This window comes from Anomaloglossus baeobatrachus, chromosome 1 (assembly GCF_048569485.1).
Source record: "Anomaloglossus baeobatrachus isolate aAnoBae1 chromosome 1, aAnoBae1.hap1, whole genome shotgun sequence".
Lineage (NCBI taxonomy): Eukaryota > Metazoa > Chordata > Amphibia > Anura > Aromobatidae > Anomaloglossus > Anomaloglossus baeobatrachus.
In genome coordinates this window covers 423,499,044-423,524,471 of record NC_134353.1, presented here as the reverse complement: position 1 = coordinate 423,524,471, position 25,428 = coordinate 423,499,044, and the positions used below count along the sequence as shown (strand labels likewise).

The 25,428-nt window shown below is 42.6% G+C and overlaps 1 protein-coding gene across 2 annotated transcripts in view; it reads left to right on the top strand.

The window, feature by feature from the left end:
* ZBTB7A (zinc finger and BTB domain containing 7A) overlaps positions 1–24,351 on the top strand; it is a 68,245-nt gene extending 43,894 nt beyond the window's left edge. The window contains exon 3 of one of the 2 annotated variants that reach the window (XM_075352604.1): positions 23,924–24,351. In XM_075352604.1, coding sequence (XP_075208719.1) covers positions 23,924–24,272 — 349 coding nt within the window. In that variant the 3' untranslated portion in view covers positions 24,273–24,351. The remainder of the gene's footprint in view (positions 1–23,923) is intronic. The other variant, XM_075352603.1, reaches the window with a different exon arrangement.
* The last annotated feature ends 1,077 nt before the right edge of the window (positions 24,352–25,428 follow it).

Sequence of the window (25,428 nt, the reverse complement as noted above, 5' to 3'; positions counted from 1 at the left end):
ACTTGGCCGGCCTGTGGCGGGGTGATAGGTCCGTCTGAGAGGTTGGGAGTACCGACAGTCGGCTTGTTGGTACGAAGTCGCTCAAGGGGAGTGGCTTCGGAGTGGATGGGAACTTGTGGGCGGAGGTCCCGCAGGTTCTGGGTAGGGGTAATTAACGATGGAACGTTGTTACCCCTCACCTCGGGCCGGGTGGTCACGGCCGAGGTGGTCCTCTGGGCCGGTTTGGAGGTTACGGCCGGGGGGTTAGGAATGATGGTTTGCCTCTCGGACGGATCTATCGGTGTTTCTGGTTATACGGGTATATATGTATAAGGTTAAGTTTAACAATTGAGTGGCATGTTGGGCCACAAGTTTGGTATACATATATACGGTAAAATAAAACTGTGGCCATTCCTGCAATAAAGTCGTGGTTCTCGTCTTCATTTAGGTAGATATGGTACGGGGGGTGTGTTTTACAGGATAACCTGCTTATCCCTTATAGATGCGTCAAGAAGGGCAGTGAGCCCCATAGGGGTGAATGGACCCCATGACGATCGGGAGGGTGCAAGGTTAGGAAAGGGTTAATAGGTTTGCATGGGATGGGGGATGTGTGGGAGTACAGGATTGGTAGTAGGGAGCTGTAAGGGGATTGGGGGGGAGCAAGGAAGGGGTGGGGTGTTGGGAGAGGTATAAGAGAGGGGGGTGTGCTGTTTACCTCCCCTTTCGTCGATTGATCTTTGTGTCCCACCCGCCCGCCCTGATATATAATTATATGTATATGTTCAAAAAAAAAAAAATAAATAAATAAAAAGGTGAAAAGGTGATGGTTTTCAAAAAAAAAAAAAAAAAAAAAAGAACTTTAAAAAAAAAAAAAAAAAGAGGAATGAAGGAGAATACAAGGTTGAGTTGCTAATTTATTGTTGTCACAGCGGGGTGATAGGTCCGTCTGAGAGGTTGGGAGTACCGACAGTCGGCTTGTTGGTACGAAGTCGCTCAAGGGGAGTGGCTTCGGAGTGGATGGGAACTTGTGGGCGGAGGTCCCGCAGGTTCTGGGTAGGGGTAATTAACGATGGAACGTTGTTACCCCTCACCTCGGGCCGGGTGGTCACGGCCGAGGTGGTCCTCTGGGCCGGTTTGGAGGTTACGGCCGGGGGGTTAGGAATGATGGTTTGCCTCTCGGACGGATCTATCGGTGTTTCTGGTTATACGGGTATATATGTATAAGGTTAAGTTTAACAATTGAGTGGCATGTTGGGCCACAAGTTTGGTATACATATATACGGTAAAATAAAACTGTGGCCATTCCTGCAATAAAGTCGTGGTTCTCGTCTTCATTTAGGTAGATATGGTACGGGGGGTGTGTTTTACAGGATAACCTGCTTATCCCTTATAGATGCATCAAGTGTCCCCATTTTGGAAATTACACCCCTCTAAGAATTATCTACAGGTGTAGTGACAATTTTGACTACATGTGTGTTTTACAGAAACAAGTAGTAATGGATGTTGCTTAGTGAAAATTGCAAATCTGCTATTGTAGTACCCAGTACATTGTAGAGCGCGTACATTGTAGTGCTCGTACACTGTGCACAGCTCATGCTTCTGAAGATATGCACCCTGTAAATTAAGCGGACTCTCATTGATACAATACTGAGAAACAAGTGAACGCTAAATGTGGTTTAGGCACACTGTTGGGCTCAGAATAAGAGGGGGGCAACTGGATTTGGGAGTGCAAATATTACTAGATTTCTTTTTTGGGGGAGCCCATATTGTATTTTCAGAGCCGTATGCTACCACTAACATGGAAGTCCCCTATACTTCGATTGACAGATAACGAACCTGAGTGAAGATTTGTTTTTGTTTTTTTGGGTGGCTTGAGTTGAAGCTTTTATTGGGAACATTTCACGTGACATTTTGTATCTCATTTATCCTGTGTTCCCCGCTGAGCACTTATTTTGGGGTTCACATCTAAATCTCCAAATGACATGATTCATATGAAACCCCTGACAGATCAAGTCATTAGCAGGAGGCAGGCAAAGATACTTCGGACTCTAACCTCTGTTTGACAGTGTCCAACTTTTTTAGAAGTGCACAAAACTGTGTCCCAACGCTCTTTTATGAACTCTTAAAAAGACGAACACCACCGGATCATAGGCCAGACACAATCAACTGTGTCTCTATTTGCGTTATTATAGTGAATAGTCATGTATTTCAGAGATTTACACGTAAATGTAGTGTTCAGCGTACGGCGCAGGATAAATGTGAACCAAGTCTTAGGGGTACTTTGCACACTATGACATCGCAAGCCGATGGTAGCGATGCCGAGCGCGATAGTCCCCGTCCCCGTCGCAGCTGCGATATCTTGTGATAGCTGCCGTAGCGAAAATTATCGCTACGGCAGCTTCACATGCACTTACCTGCCCTGCAACGTCACTCTGGCCGGCGAACTGTCTCCTTCCTAAGGGGGCGGATCGTGCGGCGTCACAGCGACGTCACACGGCAGGCGGCCAATAGAAGCAGGGGGCGGAGATGAGCGGGACGTAAACATCCCGCCCACCTTCTTCCTTCCTCATTGCAGCCGGGACGCAAGTAAGGCGATGTTCCTCGCTCCTGCGGCTTCACACACAGCGATGTGGGCTGCCGCAGGAACGAGGAACAACATCGTAACATCGGTCCTTCCGAAGTTATGGAAATGACCGACGCTACACCGATCATACGATTTCGACGCTTTTGCGTTCGTTAATCGTAGTGAAAACGATTCACATACTCCGATGTCGACAGCGACGCCGGATGTGCGTCACTTTCGATTTCACCCCACCGACATCACACCTTGATGTTGTAGTGTGCAAAGTACCCCTTACTCCGATCTTTAAGAGGCAGAATGAACAAATCCACAGCAAGTGAAGAATTTCTTTTATTTTTTTGTGCTATTCAATGTGTGGTATAAGTGATATGACAGCCTTATTCTTCGTGCCAGTGCGATTACAGCGATACCAGATTTATATTGGGTTTTTATGTTTGGCTGCAATCACACACTAAAACATCGCTTTAAAACAGTTTTTGTATCATCATATTTTGAGAGGTTTAATGTTTCCATTTTTTTTACTGACAGTCATGTGAGGGCTACTTTTTTGTGGGATGAGTTGACGTTTTTATTGTTACCATTTTCGGGTACATAACATTGTTTGATTGCTTTCTTTTCTGATTTTTGGGTGGTAGAATAAACAAAACTGCTATTCAGGAATTGGTTTTTAGGGTTTTATTCATGCTATTCACTGTTTGGTAAAAGTGATAAGATGGCTATATACCTTGGGTCAGTACATTTACAATGATACCACATTTATATGAGTGGTTTTTTTTTTTGGTTTTTTTTTAATTCCTTGCCTTTTTCACACAATTAAAACAATTTCATAGAAAACAAAATTTATTTTGCATCACCATATTCTGAGAGCTATAGCTTTTGTATTTATCCACTGACGGAGCTGATTGGGGGCTTGTTTGCGGGACAAGATGACCTTTTCAGTTATACTGTATTTATTTACATTTGACTTTTTGATCATGTTCTATTCCACTTTTTTCCTTCTGTTTGATGAAAAAGCCTAATTTTTGCCATGTTTTTATTTTACTTAGTCCATCTATAGTACTTTAAGTTTTATCAGTCTGATCACTGGTCTAATGCAATGAACGCCTTTTAAGCCCGCTTTACACGTTGCAATATATCTTACAATGTGTCGGCGGGGTCACGTTGTAAGTGACGCACATCCGGCATTGTAAGTTACATTGCAGTGTGTGACAGGTACATGCGATTGCGATTGAACGTTAAAACGTTCATCGCACGCACATCGTATCTTTCTCTAGAATTGAAAGTGTGGTTGTTCAATGTTCCCGAGGCAGCACACATCGCAGTGTGTGACACCCCGGGAACATTGAACAGAACTTACCTGCCTCCCGCTACTGCCGCCGATAATGCGGAAGGAAGGAGGTGGGCGGGATGTTTACGTCCCGCTCAGCTCCGCCCCTCCGCTTCTATTGGCCGCTGCCGCGTGACGTCGCTGTGACGCCGAACGTCCCTCCCATTCCAGGAAGTGGACGTTCGCCGCCCACAGAGAGGTCGTATGGACGGGTAAGTACGCATGACGGGGTTTAATCGTTTGTGCGGCACGTTCAACAAATTGAATGTGCCGCACATACGATGGGGGCGTTGCAAATCGCATACGATATAGTATGCGAAATTGGAACTTGTAAAACAGGCTTTAGGCCATGCTCTTGGCATGACAGGCCAGGTAGACCAGCTGGTAGACGAGGTTATTATTTGACCTCCTGATGTCATGGCAAACATCTTGGGGCTCACCATCCAGTAATATACAAATAAGAGAGGACATAGTCTGCAACAAAAAAGACATCTGTGTGTACATTAAGATAAAGCATGAGACACTAAATATGAGACTTTTCTTATCGCTATTTGGACTAGATTGGAATTGATGTACTACGTTGAACAAACATGATCTAGTTGGTTAATAAGATGATCAAAGGGGGATGATGTAGGATAATGTTTTTCTTCTTTTTTTGTAATAAAGTTTTTATTTTTTGCAACACTTTATAATGCATTAGTAATGAGGGATCTGACAGACACCTTTAGGGTAAGGTCACATCTGCGTATAAATAAGAAGAGTGTAATGCGATAAAAAAAAATCGATTGTACTCGCACTAATGTTATTCAGTGAGTCAGTGCTGATCTACATTTTTTTTTTTTCACCTACGCGGTGTGAGGAAAAATTCACAGAATCCTGTCTATGGCTTCATAAACCGGCCAAGACTGCCAATGCAAGTTAGTGGGTGCGAAAAAAAAATCAGATGTTATACAGACCATGCTTATGCCATCCTATTTTTACAGGTATAATACCATTCTATTACATAGAATACTATAAATGGTTGTGTAAATAATTGTAGAATAATAGCTGCTGAGAAAAAAAACGAATTGCAGATGGATGCTAGTCAAGAAAAAAGTTGCACACTCGCATAAGATATGGATTACCAAATGGATTTACTTTGTCCCATTTTTCTGCATGAAAATTGGACCGTTCTTGTATACACAGGTGTGAGCGAACCCTTACAGTGAACCTTTCAGGATGATTTTGTAATGTAAAGCAAAGACATGGCTGTAATGGTGCTATAATACTGATTACATTGATACCTTTGGTGAAGATATCCGCTTTGTGGTTCTGCAATCACCATTTGACGTTTTCTCAAAATTAGATGTGCTCGTGGGCTGGACTGTACGCTGGGCCTTCTCCTCCCTGTCTGTGATTCCCCGGCCACTACACCTGCCTCTAGTCTATGAATGACAGGTCACTGCTGAGATTTCAAACAGAGGAGGAAGGTCATTCACAGTCCGGGGGAAGGCAGAGGGGCCGGGGAATCACAGACAGGGAGGAGAAAACCCAGTGTGCAGTCCAGCCCATGCACCCTGCAATCTAATTAGCAGAAAAAGGCAAATGCTAATTACAGATGAACCACAAAACGGATTTCTTCACCAAAGATATAAATGTAATCAGTATTACAGCATCATTGCAGCCATGTCATTACATTACAATATCGTTCTGACAGATACTTTTAAATTATCTCTGTGACTTAGTGTCAGCTAGCATTGTGTTACATATTCAGAATTGACACGCCTCACTATTAATTAACTGCCTAATGTACCAGAAGAATTGGGAATTAGCTGGCTACCCACAGAAACAGACCTGTTATGATTCAGGGACCGAGGAGGATCAAAAAATGCAGAATCCCAAATAGTAACAGAGTGGCTGGAACCTTAACGGATTGCAGACCTAATTCTGACGCACAACTAGAAGTAGCTGTGGGACGAGCCTACGATGACCTGGACGTCTTGACACAGCCGGAGAACTAAATATTCTTACAGATTGAGATATAAGAAAGCTAATCTGCCTCGGAGCAGTCCCCAAAGATAGATAGATAGCCCCCCCACATGTAAAGGCTGCGGTGATATAGAAAAACACAATACAAAGCCAGAAAGACAGATTCAGCAAAGGTGAGGCACAAACTTTCTTTATAGAAAAGGATAGGAAGGAGCACTGTCTGCAACCATAAAAAAACCTAATAAATACCAGCACTTCTGATAAGGAAAAATCCTGAGGTCACACAACCTCTCCCCCACTGTATCAGCACTCTGATGTTACTGGGATCCAAAAACACTAATACAGATGAGGGACTGAATTAATACCAAGCATGACAAACACAATACCTTGCAAAATCATGGAGCTAAGTGTACTGACACTTCCAGCAGGGAATGATCCCATTCCACCAAGAACTCCACACAGACAAAATAGGAATCAAGCATTAGTATTAGGCTAAGACCGCACTTTGCTTTTTACCTGCTTTTTACCTGCTTTTTCAACTGCAGCGTTTAATGCCAAAATGGATGTGTTCTGCTTTTCAAGCATAGTCTATGGGAATTTGGGTTTCTTGACCGCACTATGCAGTTTAAAATGCTGCCTTTTTGTGGCAGAAATTTGGGCAAAAACTCTGCTTTGCAGTTCAAAACTCAAATGGCAAAAACAATTGACATGTCAGGCAGCATTTTGAACTGCATAGTGCGGTCAAGAAACCCAAATTCCCATAGACTATGCTTGAAAAGCAGAACACATCCATTTTGGCATTAAACGCTGCAGTTGAAAAAGCAGGTAAAAAGCAGGTAAAAAGCAGGTAAAAAGCAAAGTGCGGTCTTAGCCTTAAGCAGAAAAAAAACAACAAGAAAGTGGAAAACAAACAGCAGAGGTACAAAGACCACTTATCTGAGAGAAGTTATGGCTGTGAGCAGGGCTGGTTACAGAATGTCCTTAACACACATGAGACCATTGAGCACCGGCAAGTAACAAGAGAAAACTACTCAGTTATATAGTCCCAGTCTGACCCTGATTGCCAGTCCTCTGCAGGTGTGTGACTTTCATTCCACAAATCAACTGCACCGCCAGCACAGATATGCAAATCTGTGAATCCACACAAAAACAATAAATAATAAATTAGATTGTTTCACATGTCAACATTTTATCCTGAATTAGTTTCAAAACGTAACCAGGGGCTCCAGCAGGCAAAAATTACCTGCTTCTGTTTAAAAGACATACAGTGCCTACAAGTAGTATTCAACCCCCTGCAGATTTAGCAGGTTTACACATTCGGAATTAACTTGGCATTGTGACATTTGGACTGTAGATCAGCCTGGAAGTGTGAAATGCACTGCAGCAAAAAAGAATGTTATTTCTTTTTTATTTTTTTTTTAAATTGTGAAAAGTTTATTCAGAGGGTCATTTATTATTCAACCCCTCAAACCACAAGAATTCTGTTTGGTTCCCCTAAAGTATTAAGAAGTATTTCAGGCACAAAGAACAATGAGCTTCACATGTTTGGATTAATTATCTCTTTTTCCAGCCTTTTCTGACTAATTAAGACCCTCGCCAAACTTGTGAACAGCACTCATACTTGGTCAACATGGGAAAGACAAAGGAGCATTCCAAGGCCATCAGAGACAAGATCGTGGAGGGTCACAAGGCTGGCAAGGGGTACAAAACCCTTTCCAATGAGTTGGGCCTACCTGTCTCCACTGTTGGGAGCATCATCCGGAAGTGGAAGGCTTATGGAACTACTGTTAGCCTTCCACAGCCTGGACAGCCTTTGAAAGTTTCCACCCGTGTCGATGCCAGGCTTGTCCAAAGAGTCAAGGCTAACCCAAGGACAACAAGGAAGGAGCTCCGGGAAGATCTCATGGCAGTGGGGACATTGGTTTCAGTCAATACCATAAGTAACGTACTCCACCGCAATGGTCTCCATTCCAGACGAGCCCGTAAGGTACCTTTACTTTCAAAGCGTCATGTCAAGGCTCGTCTACAGTTTGCTCATGATCACTTGGAGGACTCTGAGACAGACTGGTTCAAGGTTCTCTGGTCTGATGAGACCAAGATCGAGATCTTTGGTGCCAACCACACACGTGACGTTTGGAGACTGGATGGCACTGCATACGACCCCAAGAATACCATCCCTACAGTCAAGCATGGTGGTGGCAGCATCATGCTGTGGGGCTGTTTCTCAGCCAAGGGGCCTGGCCATCTGGTCCGCATCCATGGGAAGATGGATAGCACGGCCTACCTGGAGATTTTGGTCAAGAACCTCCGCTCCTCCATCAAGGATCTTAAGATGGGTCGTCATTTCATCTTCCAACAAGACAACGACCCAAAGCACACAGCCAAGAAAACCAAGGCCTGGTTCAAGAGGGAAAAAAATCAAGGTGTTGCAGTGGCCTAGTCAGTCTCCTGACCTTAACCCAATTGAAAACTTGTGGAAGGAGCTCAAGATTAAAGTCCACATGAGACACCCAAAGAACCTAGATAACTTGGAGAAGATCTGCATGGAGGAGTGGGCCAAGATAACTCCAGAGACCTGTGCCGGCCTGATCAGGTCTTATAAAAGACGATTATTAGCTGTAATTGCAAACAAGGGTTATTCCACAAAATATTAAACCTAGGGGTTGAATAATAATTGACCCACACTTTTATGTTGAAAATTTATTAAAATTAAACTGAGCAACATAACTTGTTGGTTTGTAAGATTTATGCATCTGTTAATAAATCCTGCTCTTGTTTGAAGTTTGCAGGCTCTAACTTATTTGCATCTTATCAAACCTGCTAAATCTGCAGGGGGTTGAATACTACTTGTAGGCACTGTAGAAATAAATTGTGCCAGTGTAGTGGATACATACTGCTTGATTCTGCAGGAAGGAATAGTTAGAAAATAATAATAACATGGATCCTCTCATTTTACATAACTAACCAAGGTAAAAATAACACCGTGACTGGTGCTATCAGGATGGGAAGGTCCATTGATATGAAAACACCACTAGTAGTGGAAAGTTGCCGTGTTTGTTTTTTCCTCCCCTTCTTTCCAAGAGCCAAGACTTTTTAATTTCTTTTTCCGCATAACCATTTGAGGGCTTATTTTTTGCGGGACGATGTGTACTTTTAAATGACACCATTCATTCCACCATATAGTTACATAGTTACTAAGGTTGAAAAAAGGTCCATCTAGTTCAACCTTCCTCCACCAGTTCTACATTCCTGATATCTTACTCCATCCTGGCAGGTACTTCCTCCTGGCTTGTACCCCATCCTGGCTTGTACCCCATCCTGTGCAGTTTCCACATCCTGGTATGTACCTCATTCTGGCATGTACCTCATCCTGGCATGTACCTCATTCTGGCAGTTTCCCCATCCTGGCATGCACCTCATCCTGGCAGTCTCCCTATCCTGGCATGTACCTCATCCTGACATGTACCTCATCCTGGGAGTTTCCCCATCCTGGCATGCACTTTATCCTGGCATGCACCTCATCCTGGCACGTATCTCATCCTGGCATTCACCGGATCCTGGCAGTTTCCCCATTTTGGCATGTTTTGTCACACGCTTGCACTCCCCCCTGGCATGTTTTCCCCCATGCTGGCACTTCCCCCCCCCGGTATGTTTTCCCCCATGCTGGCACTTCCCCCCCTGGCATGTTTTCTCCATGCTGGCATTCCTTCCCCCCCGGCTTGTTTTCCCCATGCTGGCACTTCCCCCCTTGGTATGTGTTCCCCATGCTGGCACTTCCCCCTTGGTATATTTTCCCCATGTTGGCACTATCTCCTCCCTGGCATGTTTTCCCCATGCTGGCACTTCCCCCCTTGGTATGTTTTCCCCATTCTGGCACTTCCCCCCTTGGTATGGCACTTTCCCCCACCTGGCATGTTTTCCCCATGCTGGCACTTCCCCCTTGGCATGTTTTGCCCAATGCTGGCACTTCCCCCCCTGGAATGTTTTGCCCCATCCTGGCACTTGCCCCCCTGGCATGTTTTGCCCATGCTGGAACTTCCACCTGGCATGTTTTCCCCATGCTGGCACTTACCCCCTTGGCATGTTTTGCCCCATGCTGGCACTTTCCCCCTGGTATATTTTCCCCATGCTGTCACTTACCCCCCTGGCATGTTTTCCCCATGCTGGCACTTACCCCCCGGGCATGCTTTCCCCATGCGGGCACTGTCTCTCTCCTGGTATATTTTCCCCATGCGGGCACTATCTCCCCCCGGATACAGACGCACACAGGTTAACAAAAAACAAACAAAAAACCCCAAAACATAGTCACCTTTCAGCACCCAGCTCCACCGCTGCGCGCCGCTTGGTCCTCAGTTCCCGCGCGGCCGCAAACTTTCCCAATGTCTCCTAGGCAACAGACCAGCGGCCTAGGAGAGGAGGAGTGTCAGATCGAAGAGAAATGTCTCCTCCGCTCCAACACAACTGTGAACTGCCGGCGCCACCGCGCCAGCGGTACAAAGCTGCTGCATGAGGCGACAGCGTGCGTGCCGGCAGAAAGGGCTCTGCATGCCCCAGCTGGCATGCGTGCCATAGGTTCGCAATCACTGGCCTAGATAGTCCGTTCCATCATTACTAAGAAATGTGTGTGACGACATGGACACCCAATGCCTAGCATGGGTTAAAGTTTCTTAACATTCAGCCAGACGTATTGTTCTTTTGTGTATTAACTCATGTTTGCTTAGCTATTGTTTCTCCAGACCCTTCCAGTAATCATTGTAATGTAGTTGTGTATTGCTAATGTAATTACCTTAGTAGCCATTGTCTAGTCGGTGACTTGCAGACTCCATGTAGATATCCTCAGTCTCCCTAGCCACATCATTTAAATGAACATTATCCATGCAGCTTGAAATTCATCCAATGGGAGAAGCAATCTTGTCCAACCAATCCGAGGAGGACGCAGTGTATCCAAGTGGAAGGCTGTGGCTATAAAAGGGGATTTCTTTAAGTCACCAGGTTGTTGTTGATGGATGTGCATGATCCAGTCTAAGCTCTTAGGAGCTGGCTAGAGGATCAGGATACCTTGTGGCTTCAGTCTAGGGACTCCGGTTCCGATTGAAGACCATATCCACAGTCTAGGGATTTCGACTCCGGCTGCCAGGATTATATCATCAAACCAAGGACTACTTAAGGAAGAAACCCAGGTTGGGACAATTTAGTCACCTGGCTACAGACTTTGCAGACCTCAGCCAGCTTCCTAAATCTGGCGTTATTCCAGTCTCGGTGGGTGCCCGCCAAAAGCGGGGTGCTGCTGGATTGGAGTAAGTAGCCCTGGAACCTCTGAGGCATGGACATTCTAAATCCCTGGTGAGCCAGTGGAAGGGTGAGACTCTGTTGCCTGTTACATTTGTGTGTTTTGCTGGTTATGTGCTATGTGCCATTAATTGTTTGGGGATCCAATAAAGTCTAATTACTGTGGTTCCCTCACCCTGTGTTGTCTGAGTAGTGTTCCACCCATGGTTAAGGAGGCCGGCGTTTAGTTGGGATGAGCCCTGAGCCACGCTGTCTTTCTAAAGGCGGCCAGTTTTAGCGGACGAGAGCACCCACTTAGCCCCGTGTCCCCATAATGTGCATTTGCATTGATATGTGTGGAAGCTCTTTGCGAGTCTGTGCCTCCAACTCTATTTCCTGCCCAGCACTACTTTCTGCTTGTCCAACTTTGTTCTGTGACTTCAAGCAAAGACTCTGTTAATGAAGCAGGAGAAGGAAACGCTGGGCATAAAGCCATAGTGATTAGAGTGCACAATAATTTGCAGGGTGTTAGAAAGTATTTTACCATGAATTACCTATTTTATATGTGAGCCTGCATCATCAATTTGGACTTTTTAAAAAAAAAAAAAATTGCTAAATTTGGCGCAAATTCACTCTTCCCTCTTTTGTATTTTTTTTTGAGTTCAGCAAAATTTTGGCACAATTCTTACGACTTTTGGTGTCAAACGTGACCTTCGGTGCCAAAATACACAAAATCAGTTCAAGACGGCTCATTTTTGGCTTTGTGTCAAATTCATGAATCATGTGCGCCATGCTGTTGAATTTAGATGCTGAAGAGGAAGAGAAGGAGTGAACCCCCGCTGCCCTGAATGAAGAATCGATGAGACCTGGATAAGTGATATTTAATGTCAACTCGTGTCAGAGTTAATACACTCCTTCATCAGCAGTAATCACAATAAAGTTGACAGGTGATACACATCCGGTGTGTGTGTGTGTGTGTGTGTGTATATATATATATATATACACACACGCACACACCAGATGTATATCTCCTGTCAACTTTGTTGTGATTTGTCCTGATGAAGGAGTGTATTAACTCTGACACGTGTTGAAAAAAACGCATGAATAACGACAAATATCTGGTATATCAGTACAAAAATAAGACAAATACACAAAAAGAAAATACAAATTTATTGGTATAATCTAATCTAAGGAGGTGACGAATAACCATGTGTTGACATTTTAATATATAAAGATGAAAAAAAATATTAATCATAAAAATAAGTTCATAAAAATACTAGACCGTGCAGTGAGAATAAAAATGTGTGGTTAAGAGAAATATATTAGTCTAAAGATAAAATGTGAAATAACTGATAAAAAGAAAATAAGATGTTTTAGTGAGTGAAGGTCACTAGAGTTCAATAACGTGGGAAAAAACATAAATGCGCATGCGCGACGGAGTATTGAACTGTGCAGGTTCTAGCTGCACTCAAATGACCCCATCACGCATGAGCTTTTATGTTTTTTCCCATGGTATTGGACTCCAGTGACCTGCACATGATAAACATCTCATTTTCTTGTTATTGAGTCCCAAGAGCTCTTTCATTTTTTTAGCATTTATATTTTTATTTAGTGTTTATACTAATATATATTTTTATAACTCCGAATGATCAGATTAGATTATACCAACAAATTTTAATTGTTTTTCTTTTTGTGTATTTGTTTTATTTTTGTACCGATATACCAGCTGACCACTTACTGTTATTCATGCATCTTTTTTCCAAATGTTTATCTATTCACCTGTCAATCTTATTGTAATTTATCCTGATGGAGTGCTATTAGCTCCGAAACGCGTTGACTTCAAATCACTTATCCAGGATCCTGATCTCATCAATTCTTCATTCATGGCAGCACAAATTAACCCCTTCTTCTCCTCTTCAGCGTCTACTTCCACTTGTGGCTGCTGCAGCCGTTTCCGCGCTATTAGTGCGGCGTCACACGGGGCTATATATCGGGCGAACGCATGAGCGACCACACCCGCCCCCGTCGTTTGTGCGTCACGGGCAATTTGTTGCCAGTGGCTTACAAAGTTGTTTACCCACGTCACACGTACTTACCTCCCGAACGACCTTGCTGTGGGCGGCGAACATCCTCTTCCTGAAAGGGGAGGGACGTTCGACGTCATAGCGACGTCACACAGCGGCCAATCAATAGAAGCGGAGATGAGCGGGACGTAACATCCCGCCCACCTCCTTCCTTCCGCATTGCCGGCGGAACGCAGGTAAGCTGTGTTCGTCGTTCCCGGGGTGTCACACGGAGCGATGTGTGCTGCCTCGGGAATGACGAACAACCGGCGCGCAGAAGGAGAAACGAATTTATGAAAATGAACGACGTGTCAACGAGCAACGATAAGGTGAGTATATTTGCTCGTTCACAGTCGTTCATAGCTGTCACACGCTACGATATCTCTAACGATGCCGGATGTGCGTCATGGAATCCGTGACCCCGACGACATATCACCCGATATATCGTAGCGTGTGACGCCGCCCTTACAGTGGTTGTGACATATACAACCCCACAAGATGAGCACATCTACCTTTACTTTGTTGTTTATTCCCTGGATAAGACCCTATTTGCACTTTTCTGAAATAACATAGAGAGAAAAGTGCACAGCACTGCTTACCCTTTCAAGAGGTAGTGAGATGATCTCGTTTCACCACTAAGCAGTGTGGTTGTTGCTTTGTGACATCGGGCACAATCCTGAAAAAATTCCTGGTATGATGGAAGCTGCTGTCTCAACCGTGGTGCTATTGCCAAGACGAAGCCATCAATTCATAGAAAATAAAGGAGCGGGCAGCACTCTGTAGGTAGCTTCAGACAGCTTTATTTTTCGATGCTGACAGGTGTAACAGACATGAGGGAGTGGAGGGAGGGGAGCACGAGGACGACGTTACCGTTTCGCACCTCTAGGGGCGCATTCACGGGTCCATACCCATATGGTATGGACCCGTGAAAGCGCCCCTAGAGGTGCGAAACGGTACCGTCGTCCTCGTGCTCCCCTCCCTCCACTCCCTCATGTCTGTTACACCTGTCAGCATCGAAAAATAAAGCTGTCTGAAGCTACCTGCAGAGTGCTGCCCGCTCCTTTATTTTCTATTTGCACTTTTCATTGCCTCTCAAGTTTTTTCGTTTTTTGTTTTTTGTTTTAATGTTGTTGAATTTGGCATTAAAAAACAGCAACTACTGGTATTAAAAAAACATAGAGCAGTTTATGTTTAATTAAGATACAGTGCCTTACGAAAGTATTCGGCCCCCTTGAATTTGTCAACCTTTACCCACATTTCAGGCTTCAAACATAAAGATAAAAAATTGTAATTTTATGGTGAAGAATGAACAAGTGGGACACAATTGTGAAGTTGAACGAAATTTATAAAAAATTTTACTTTTGTAAAAAATAATAAACTGAAAATTGGGGCGTGCAATATTATTCGGCCCCTTTCAGTTAATACTTTGTAGCGCCACCTTTTGCTGTGATTACAGCTGCGAGTTGCTTGTGGTATGTCTATCAGTTTTGCACATCGAGAGACTGAAATTCTTGCCCATTCTTCCTTTGCAAACAGCTGGAGCTGAGTGAGGTTGGATGCAGAGTGTTTGTGAACAGCAGTTTTCAGCTATTTCCACAGATTATCGATTGGATTCAGGTCTGGACTTTGACCATTCTAACACCTGGATACGTTTATTTGTGAACCATTCCATTGTAGATTTTGCTTTATGTTTGGGATCATTTTCTTGTTGAAAGACAAATCTCCGTCCCACTCCCAGGTCTTTTGCAGACTCCAACAGGTTTTCTTCAAGAATGGTCCTGTATTTGGCTCCATCAATCTCCCCATCAATTTTAACCATCCTCCCTGTCCCTGCTGAAGAAAAGCAGGCCCAAACCATGATGCTGCCACCACCATGTTTGACAGTGGGGATGGTGTGTTCAGGGTGATGAGCTGTGCTGCTTTTACGCCAAGCATATCGCTTGGCATTGTGCCCAAATAGTTCGACTTTGGTTTCATCTGACCAGAGCACCTTCTTCCACATGTTTGGTGTGTCTCCCAGGTGGCTTGTGGCAAGCTTTAAATGACACTTTTTATGGATATCTTTGAGAAATGGCTTTCTTCTTGCCACTCTTCCATAAAGGTCAGATTTGTGCAGTGTACGACTGATTGTTGATCTATGGACAGACTCTCCCACCTCAGCTGTAGATCTCTGCTGTTCATCCAGAGTGATCATGGGCCTCTTGGCTGCATCTCTGATCAGTCTTCTCCTTGTTTGAGATGAAAGTTTGGATGGGCAGCCGGGTCTTGGTAGATTTGCAGTGGTATGATACTCCTTCCATTTCAGTATGATCACTTGCACAGTGCTCCTTGGGATGTTTAAAGTTGTGGAAATCTGTTTGCAACCAAATCTGGCTTTAAACTTCTCTACAACAGTATCACTGACCTGCCTGTTGTGTTCCTTGGTCTTCATGATGCTCTCTGTGCTTTAAACAGAACACTGAGACTATCACAGAGCAGGTGCATTTATATGGAGCCTTCATTACACACAGGTGGGTTATATTTATCATCATCAGTCATGTAGGACAACATTGGATCATTCAGAGATCCTCAATGAACTTCTGGAGTGAGTTTGCTGCACTGAAAGTAAAGGGGACGAATAATATTGCACGCCCCAATTTTCAGTTTATCCTTTTTTGCAAAAGTTTAAAATAAGCAATACATTTCGTTCAACTTAACAATTGTGTCCCACTTGTTGATTCTTCACCATAAAATTTAAATTTTTATCTTTATGTTTGAAGCCTGAAATGTGGGAAAATGTTGAAAAATTCATGGGAGATGAATACTTTCGCAAGGCACTGTACATATTGTTATATGCTAAAATGCTGTCTAATTCCCTAAGGCTATGTGCCCATGTGTGCGTATTGCACTGCAGCGTAACTGCATGCATCCTGCATCCCCAGTGCAATCTATGAAGATTGTGTATAATCCATGCGCACGTTGCGTTTTAGAACGCAGAGATTTGCATCCTGCCAAATCGCTGCGTTCTAAAAAGCAACATGTCACTTATTCCGTGCGCTTTGGATGCAGGTCCCGCTCTGTCTATGGTGGGGGCTCCATCCAGAGCGCATGAAATCGGCTTTCACTGCATTCATTACGCAGTGTTTCTGCAGCAATTTGAAGTGCACATGTGCTGTTCAAATCGCTGCAGACATTTCTGCAGGGACACAACGAAACGTGGGCACATAGCCTAAGGGATATTCCAAATTCAGATCATAGCTTTTTTTGGATATATTTGATTATTTTATTGTAATATTATATTGGCATGTGTGTGGATTTAGCTCTAGTGAGAAGTAGGAGTTACCCGTGATAATCTATGCCAGGTCCTCTCTGTGTGGTGTCTCGTTCTCATGTGCTGAAATACTTTGGACTTTGTTAAAAACCGTTATTTGGGTAACTTTGTCTTTTATGAAGTGTCAATTTAATTATTAGTATTATGTTTTTTCGAAATGTGTGTGTGTGTATATATATATACAGTCATGGCCAAAAGTTTTGGGAATGACACCAAAATTATATTTTCACATGATCTGTTGCCCTCTGGTTTTTAATTGTGTTTGTCTGATGTTTACATCACATACAGAAATATAATTGCAATCATATTATGAGTACCAAAAGGTTATATTGACAGTTAGAATGAGTTAATGCAGCAAGTCAATATTTGCAGTGTTGACCCTTCTTCTTCAGGACCTCTACAATTCTCCCTGGCATGCTCTCAATCAACTTCTGGACCAAATCCTGACTGATAACTGTCTATTCTTGCATAAGCAATGCTTGCATTTTGCCAGAATTTGTTGGTTTTTGTTTGTCCACCCGTCTCTTGATGATTGCCCACAAGTTCTCAATGGGATTAAGATCTGGGGAGTTTCCAGGCCATGGACCCAAAATCTCTATGTTTTGTTCCATTAGCCATTTAGTGATCACCTTTGTTTTATGGCAAGGTGCTCCATGATGCTGGAAAAGGCATTGTTGGGCGCCAAACTGCTCTTGGACAGTTGGGAGAAGTTGCTCTTGGAGGACATTCTGGTACCATTCTTTATTCATGGCTGTGTTTTTAGGCAAGACTGTGAGTGAGCCGATTCCCTTGGCTGAGAAACAACCCCACACATGAATCGTTTCAGGATGCTTAACAGTTGGCATGAGACAAGACTGGTGGTAGTGCTCACCTCTTCTTCTCCTAATAAGCTGTTTTCCAGATGTCCCAAACAATCAAAAAGGGGATTCATCTGAGAAAATGACTTTACCCCAGTCCTCAGCAGTCCACTCCCTGTACCTTTTGCAGAATATCAGTCGGTCCCTGAAGTTTTTTCTGGAGAGAAGTGGCTTCTTTGCTGCCCTCCTTGAAACCAGTCCTTGCTCAAGCAGTCTCCGCCTCACAGTGCGTGCAGAAGCACTCACACCAGCCTGCTGCCATTGCTGAGCTAGCTCGGCACTGCTGGTAGTCCGATCCCGCAGCTGAAACAGTTTTAAGATACGGTCCTGGCGTTTGCTGGTCCTTCTTGGGCGCCCTGGAGCCTTTTTGGCAACAATGGAAGCTCTCTCCTTGAAGTTCTTGATGATGCGATAGATTGTTGATTGAGGTGCAATCTTTGTAGCTGCGATACTCTTCCCTGTTAGGCCATTTTTTTTGCAGAGCAATGATGGCTGCACGTGTTTCTTTAGAGATAACCATGGTTAACTGAAGAGAAACACTGATACCAAGCACCATCCTCCTTTTAAAGTGTCCAGTGGTGTCATTCTTACTTAATCATGACTGATTGATCGCCAGCCCTGTCCTCATCAACACCCACACCTGTGTTAATGGAACAATCACTAAAACAATGTTACCTGCTCCTTTTAAGGCAGGAATGCAATGATGTTGAAATGTGTTTTGGGGTTTGAAGTTCATTTTCTTAGCCAATATTGACTTTTCAAGTAATTGCTGTTAAGCTGATCACTCTTTATGACATTCTGGAGTATATGCAAATTGCCATTAGAAAAACTTATGCAGTAGACTTTGTAAAAATTAATATTTGTAGCATTCTCAAAACTTTTGGCCATGCCTGTATATATATATATATATATATATATATATATATATATATATATATTACTCGGAAATCAAGAAAAGTAAAGAAAAAAATTGCATATTTATCATTATAAGTTGTAAAGTGTGAGACGACTTTTTCTTTGCAAAAAGCGTGCCGCAGTGCCTTTGGTGAGTTTGGATCTAATTTTCAGGATCCAAGGTTCACATTTATCCTCAACTTCATGTTAAGCATTAACAATGGGGATTGCATCTAAACCAAACAAATGAGTTTGAGACCATACCATTGACTAAAATCATGCAGATTTAGTCATTTTAAACTCCATATGACCTATATTCCAGCAGAGTTCCATATTTTTATACATGCAGAGAACTGAGGTTCGACAATACTTTTGTGCGCTAAAAAGACAGACACCAGTGGAACAGAGGCCAGATGGAGTCCAAGGTGACCACATCTGCTTCATTATAGGGAATGGTTCCATTTGGGGGTTTCCTCTGAATTGCTTTTTTGGGAGAATTTAGACACTCCCCCACCCCAATGTAAGTGTTCCACATAGAGCATAGGATAAATGTGGTCTCTGTTCCGGCCCGACAATTTGCCATCATTTTAGGCGTCTTATTAGTTCACAAATGTGGTTGACCACAACTCTGTGCTTGCCTAAAGAGATGGACACCAGCGAAATAGATGCCAAACGGAATCCACAGTATCGCTTTTTACCTCATTATAGTGAATGTTTCCGTCAGAGGTTTCATCTGAATCATATTTTTGGGGGATTTACATGGAAACCCAGACGTAAGTGCTCAGAAACAAAAATGTGATCCCAAAAATATACTGTACCTCAAAATGTTATCAATAAAACCCGTAACTGATCCCCACAAAACCAGCTCCCACTCAGGTCCATCGTCTGTTACTGGAAATATAGGGATATCTCACGTTACTGGTAGAACAAAGACTCTGGGAAAGCGATATGGCTCCTACCTCTCAAATAAAATCCAGTGCAATCTGCACGATCCCAAATCAATATATCCCCACCCTTGCTCCTTAGCCATATTGTGCCAAAGCCGCAGTAAGTGACCACGTGTATAGGATTATTGTAGTGGGGAGAGCGAACTTAACATTTTACAGCATGCGTGTTTTCAGAAGCACAAGCTGGGCACAATGTATGGGGGTGCTACAATATATGGGGGCACAATGTATGGGCACTAAACTGGCATATCTGTAATTCTCCAGAAAAAGAGCATGGCATGGGTGCTACACAATAGTCACTGCAGCCTTAGATAAATTAGTTGAGAGGTGCAATTTCTACAATGGGAGTCACTTTAGAAATGTTTCTTCTGTTCTGGCACCTTAGGTGTGCTGCACATGTTGACCGCAAACTATTCTAGCAAAATCTGTGCTCCAAAAACCAAATAGTGCTCCTTTCTGCTTAGCCCTGCCATGTAGCCAAAGAGGAATTTCTGATGACATATAGGGCATCACCACGTTTGGGAAATTGGTCCATTTTCATCTTTTAACCCTTCTGTAACTGACACATTTTCAGCTAATAAAAAAAATTACATTTTACCATTAAACTATTATATTTCCATTGCAATGTTATAAAATTCTGTAAGGCACCTGTGGGTTCAAAATACTCAATTCCTTACAAAGTGACATTTCCAATATGGTGTCACTTGTGGGGTTCTTGCTGATCTGGCACCTTAGGGGCTCAGCTAATTGAGGCCATAATCTATTCAAACTGAATCTGTGTTCTAAATTACTATGCAGCGTTCCTTCTCATCTGATCCCCGGCGTGTACTCAAACAATAGTGTACAGCCACATATAGGATACTATCATGTTAGGTAAAAATTGCATAACAAATTGCCCTGTCCATTTTCTCCTGTTACCTTTTGTGTGAATTAAAATTTTGAAGTAAAGTCAAAGTTTAGCTGAAAAACCTCTGTTTTTCATTTTCACTGCCCAATCTAATAAAATTCTATGTAACTTGTGGGTTACAAATACCACAGCAATAGGTGAATTCATTATAGGGTTTAGTTTGCTAAATGGGGTCACGTGGGGGTTTCTACATTTTTGGCACATTAGAGCTGTACAAATCCAACACATTGTCCAAATTTGCATTCCAAAAATCAATAGCGCTGTTCACTTTCCGAGCCCCGCCATGTGTACTCACAGCAGAAAAGAGGGCAACCAGTCCAGTTAGCTCAGGCCAACACATCTAATGCACCAACAGGATGCAGACAAACCTCTTAACATGATGGACACTTCACAGGTGCAAGGTAAATTGCACACAGCGCATAGGGCACTGTTCACACTCGTATGCGCATGGTATCCAGCCAGCAACCGATTATCACGCCCTTACTATTAGGTTAGGCGGGTTACCCGGACACTACTCACTGCAACACACAAGGGACAGAGACTCCACTATGCACGGCCTGTATTAAGAGGCCTGGCTGCACCCCATATAAAAAAGTGCAAAAAATATATCAAATATATATGAGATATTAGTTAGTAAATTGGCCAATATACATAAGTCTGCAATCCTCATCACGGATCCTCATGCTTGCAGGTCCCTACACTGATAAATATCAAAAATAGCCCCAAACCGTGACACTTCCACCACAATGCTTGACTGTAGGCAAGACACACTTGTCTTTGTATTCCTCGCCTGGTGGCCACCACATACACTTCACACTATCTGAAGAAAATGTGTTTATCTTGGTCTCTTCAGACCTCAAGACATGGCTCCAGTAATCCATGTCCTTAGTCTTCTTGTCTTCAGTAAACTGTTTGTGGGCTTTCTTGTACATCATCTTTAGAAGACGCTTCCTTCTGAGACGGCAGCCATGCAGACCAATTTGATGCAGTGTACAGCGTGTGGTCTGAGTACTAACAGGCGTACCCACCACACCTGTATTGTTGGAATTCTGACAGCACTAATGCGTCTATTTTTAAAAGACAATCTCTGCATATGACGCTAAGTATGTGCACTCAACTTGTTTGGTTGACCATGGCAAATCCTGTACTGAGTGGAACCTGTCTTGTTAAACTGCTGTATGGTCTTGGCCACCATGCTGCAGCTCAGTTTCAGGATGTTGGTAATCTTCTTATAGCCTAAGCCATCTGCATGTAAAGCAACAATTGTTTTTTTGAGATCCACAGAGAATTCTTTGCTATTAGGTGCCATGTTGAACTTCCAGTGACCTGTGTCACAGAGATTGCGAAGAATTACACCAAATTTAACACACCTGCTCCCCATTCACACCTGAGACCTGGTAACACTAATGGGTCACATGACACTTGGGTGGAAAAATGGCTTATTGGGCACAATTTAGCCATTTTCACTTAGGGGTGTACTCACTTTTTGTTTACAGCGGTTTAGACACTAATGGCTGTGTATTGAGTTATTTAGAGGACACACCAAACTTACACGGCTATACAAGCTGTACACTGACTACTTTACATTGTGTGTCATATCAGTGTTGTCCATGAAAAATATTCTAAAATATTTTCAAAAATGTGAAGGGGGTGTACTCACTTTTGTGATCTATAATACCGTTATTTTCACAGCGCTTTACAGACATCATTATTGTGTGTGGGAGGAAACTGGGGTACCTGGAGGAAACGTTTGCAAACACAGGGAGAACATTAAAAAACTCCTGCAGATATTGTCCTAGGTGGGATTTAGGCTATGACCGCACTTTGCGTTCTCCTACTTGCAGTTCAGAACGCACGTTTTGGCTTTAATTGATTTAGCCAAAGTTGCCTTTTTAAGAAATTTAGCGCTAAAAACGCATGCATATTTACCGTGTTTTAGATGTGTTTTCAGCGCTTTTTCCATGCTTTTTCACCTGCGTTTTGACAGATGCGTTTTGAACATCAAGACACTGCTAAATAAAGATTAAATAGTCAAACAGAATGAAAAAAGAGAAAAAAAAAGCAAAACATATATTTTTTGATTTAATAAAGAAAATAGTAATATTTCATGAAATTATAGCGGTTTTATAATATTTATTGCTAAAATAGCAATAAAATCATAATTTTCATTAATTTAATTGTCGGACTATGTGTGTGTGTAAAGGGACATATTATTCCATTATTTTAATGTCTGAAAAGCATGCGTTTTTTAGGTCAAAAACGCAGTCTTTCTGCACCTAAAAAGCATGTAAAACGCTGGAATTTTGATGTTTGTTGCTTTTTGATACTTCTCATTGACGTCAATGTTAGCAAAACGCTGCAGAAATGGCAAAAACAATTGACATGCTGCTTCTTTGAACGCATGTTTTTTGCCACAAGTTATGCAAATTAAACGCCGCGTTTTGAAATGCAAAGTGCGGTCAGGAAATCTTCATTTTCCATAGACTGTCATGCAAAATCAAAACGCATGCCTTTTGGACCACAAAAACCACACATTCCAGAATTGCAGTTTTAATTGTTCATTCCACTTCCCAAAAAGTCATGTCATACAAAATTATGCCACTAACTAAAAATTATATGTTTTTACATAAAAATAAGTCCTCACACAGTCTTATTAGCAAACAAATTTAAACCCATGGCTCTCACAATGCGATAAAATAGAATTATTTTTTTTCAAGCAGTTTTTTTTATTATGCAAAAGTGATAAAACTTAATAAATTTGGTAACCTCTTAATAATGAAGTTAGATGATGTCATCATATACTCCAAAATGACACCAACAACAAATACAAATCCGTCCACAAAAAACACGCCCTCATACAGCTACATTGACAAACAATTAAAAATGGCAACTAGAATGTGGCAATGAAAATGTTTGGTCACTAAAGAAAAATAAGGTCCTGTCTGGAGATGATCAGACCCAAACTTAAGAGTTTATAAAAAAAAAACAAAACAGTGTTCGAGTTCAGATGCTTTATGTATGTATGTATGCAAACCAATCTCTCAAGTTTCGCTGTGCCCAGGTACATTCTGTGCTCAGCCCAGTGTGAGCCGCTGGCAGTGTTTGAATAGCTTGCATTGCGGATAACAACAGCGTTATCGGATGTAGTGTGCACAAAAAAAAAAAAAAGAAAATTGAAAAATCTCTGACCTCCCTACCCTAGAAGTGTTCTGTTTTTGGCTGGCTGCATCTGGGTGGAGACAGACCTGCCTAATTACTGACTTCCATTGGGGTTCAGGTCAAGTGCGGCTCCAGAACAGAACTTTATCTAAAGGCCGGCGAAAACCGCAGAACCCGAACTTCCACAGGTCCGCTCATTTCTAGTCCTTTCCTTTATAAGGCGTTAATAACTCTGTGTCATACTATAAGGGTGAGTGCTCATGATCCGTTGACACTGCGTCCTAGACACAGCGTCAGCTCTCCCTTGGAGACGCAAGTGTTCTCCGCAGGAGAACGCAGCGTCCATGCCCACAGTTAGGGTTTTTGGTATTGCAGACTTTGTCTCCTCAAACATAAATTGAAATGCCGCAGCTCAGTAAGCCATGCCATAGGTCAACTTTTGCTGTGGGGAAAAGAAGCGCAGTGGGCAGGAGATTTCTATAAATCCCATCCACTGTGATTCTACTATCCAATGCAGCATTTTGGATGCACGGAAAACACACTGCATCCAAAACGGTTGTAAATCTGATTGTGGGAACCCAGCCTAAGAATGTTTGGTTCAGGGACTTTTGAATATTTTATTGTTTTTTCTTTTCTAACTTTGAAATTTTCTGTTTTTTAAAGGCAGGATAAGCTAAAGGTCCACATGCGGAAGCACACAGGAGAGAAGCCTTACCTTTGCCAGCAGTGCGGTGCAACGTTTGCTCATAACTACGACCTGAAAAATCACACTCGAGTACACACAGGGCTGCGTCCTTACCAATGCCAGGCATGCCACAAGACCTTTGTGCGTTCTGACCACCTTCACAGACACCTAAAGAAGGATGGCTGCAATGGGATCCCCTCTCGCAGAGGACGTAAACCCAGGATTCGAGAAGGGATTGCCCCACTTTCTCCACCTCCAGGAAATGTCATTGGCCCGAGAGAAATTCAAGCTGGGTGTCCAATTACAGGGGCTGGAAGCACTTCTTAAAGAAAACCAAAAACAAACTAGAAATGTCTCTAAATCAAGATATATATATATATATATATATATATATATATATATATATATATATATATATATATATATCTCAAAGTATATATGGGGTTGCCTTATTATCACTATCCTCATGGGGGGATGGGACTTGAGAGTGTATACTCAGCACAGGGGACCAGGGTGGAGAACTGTGTTCTCCTGGGATTGTGGGAGGTGGGGAATACTTGGAATGAATGGCTATGGGTAAAGCAAATAGGCTTGAGAGATATCTGAGCAGGTTGCACTATTTATATACCTGCTATACACAATAGCAACACTGAAATCTGACTTCTCATCTACTCTAGGAACAGTAAGATTTCCCTTTTCAGCTTACCTTTTCCTGCAGCTGTGGGTTTAGTTATCCAGAATGTTTGTCATCGCTAAAGAATAAGTAATTCTGGCATCGTTTAGAATATAAAATAATAGACAAAATTATTGATTAATTTTATATTGACATTTGAATTAATTTTCCAAAAGAAAGTGTACACTTGTTGAGTTGTGTATTATAGTAGCTAAAGGAGAGAAGCATTTGTAACTGTGCACTTTTTACTGAAATTAGTGTATACTATATCCTTCTTGGTTCTTTTGATTGTGTAGAACTATATCAGAAGCCATAACTGTATATACTAGAGAATAGGCTTCCAAAAATACATTAGAAATAGACTGTTACAACACACAAACTACTTCAAGTTAAATACAGTGTGCGAAAAACATATGTCAATTGGTTAACCAAAACTCAAATGCCAAAAGGTATTTATAGATATCCCATAAAGAGAATTGGTCAGCAGGTTTTTGCTACCTCATCTGAGAGCAGCATAATGTAGGAAAAGAGATCCTGATTCCAGGCATGTGTCACTTAGTTTATTGGGTTAAGCAGTTGTGACACAGAGTTCTTTCATGTAGCAGAGCTCAGAAAGCCCCCCCACAGCTCTCTATGTACATTGTCTATTGACAGTGAGCTGCCTATCAGAGAAGGAGGTGTGGTTGACCGACTTGGCACAAGGCAGCTAGTCCCAGCCATGATAATGTAATAGAAAAAAAACCTTCACAGTAAGTAAACAACAGGTTTAGCTTAGGTTAATAAGTGACACATCACTGAAATCTGTGTTTC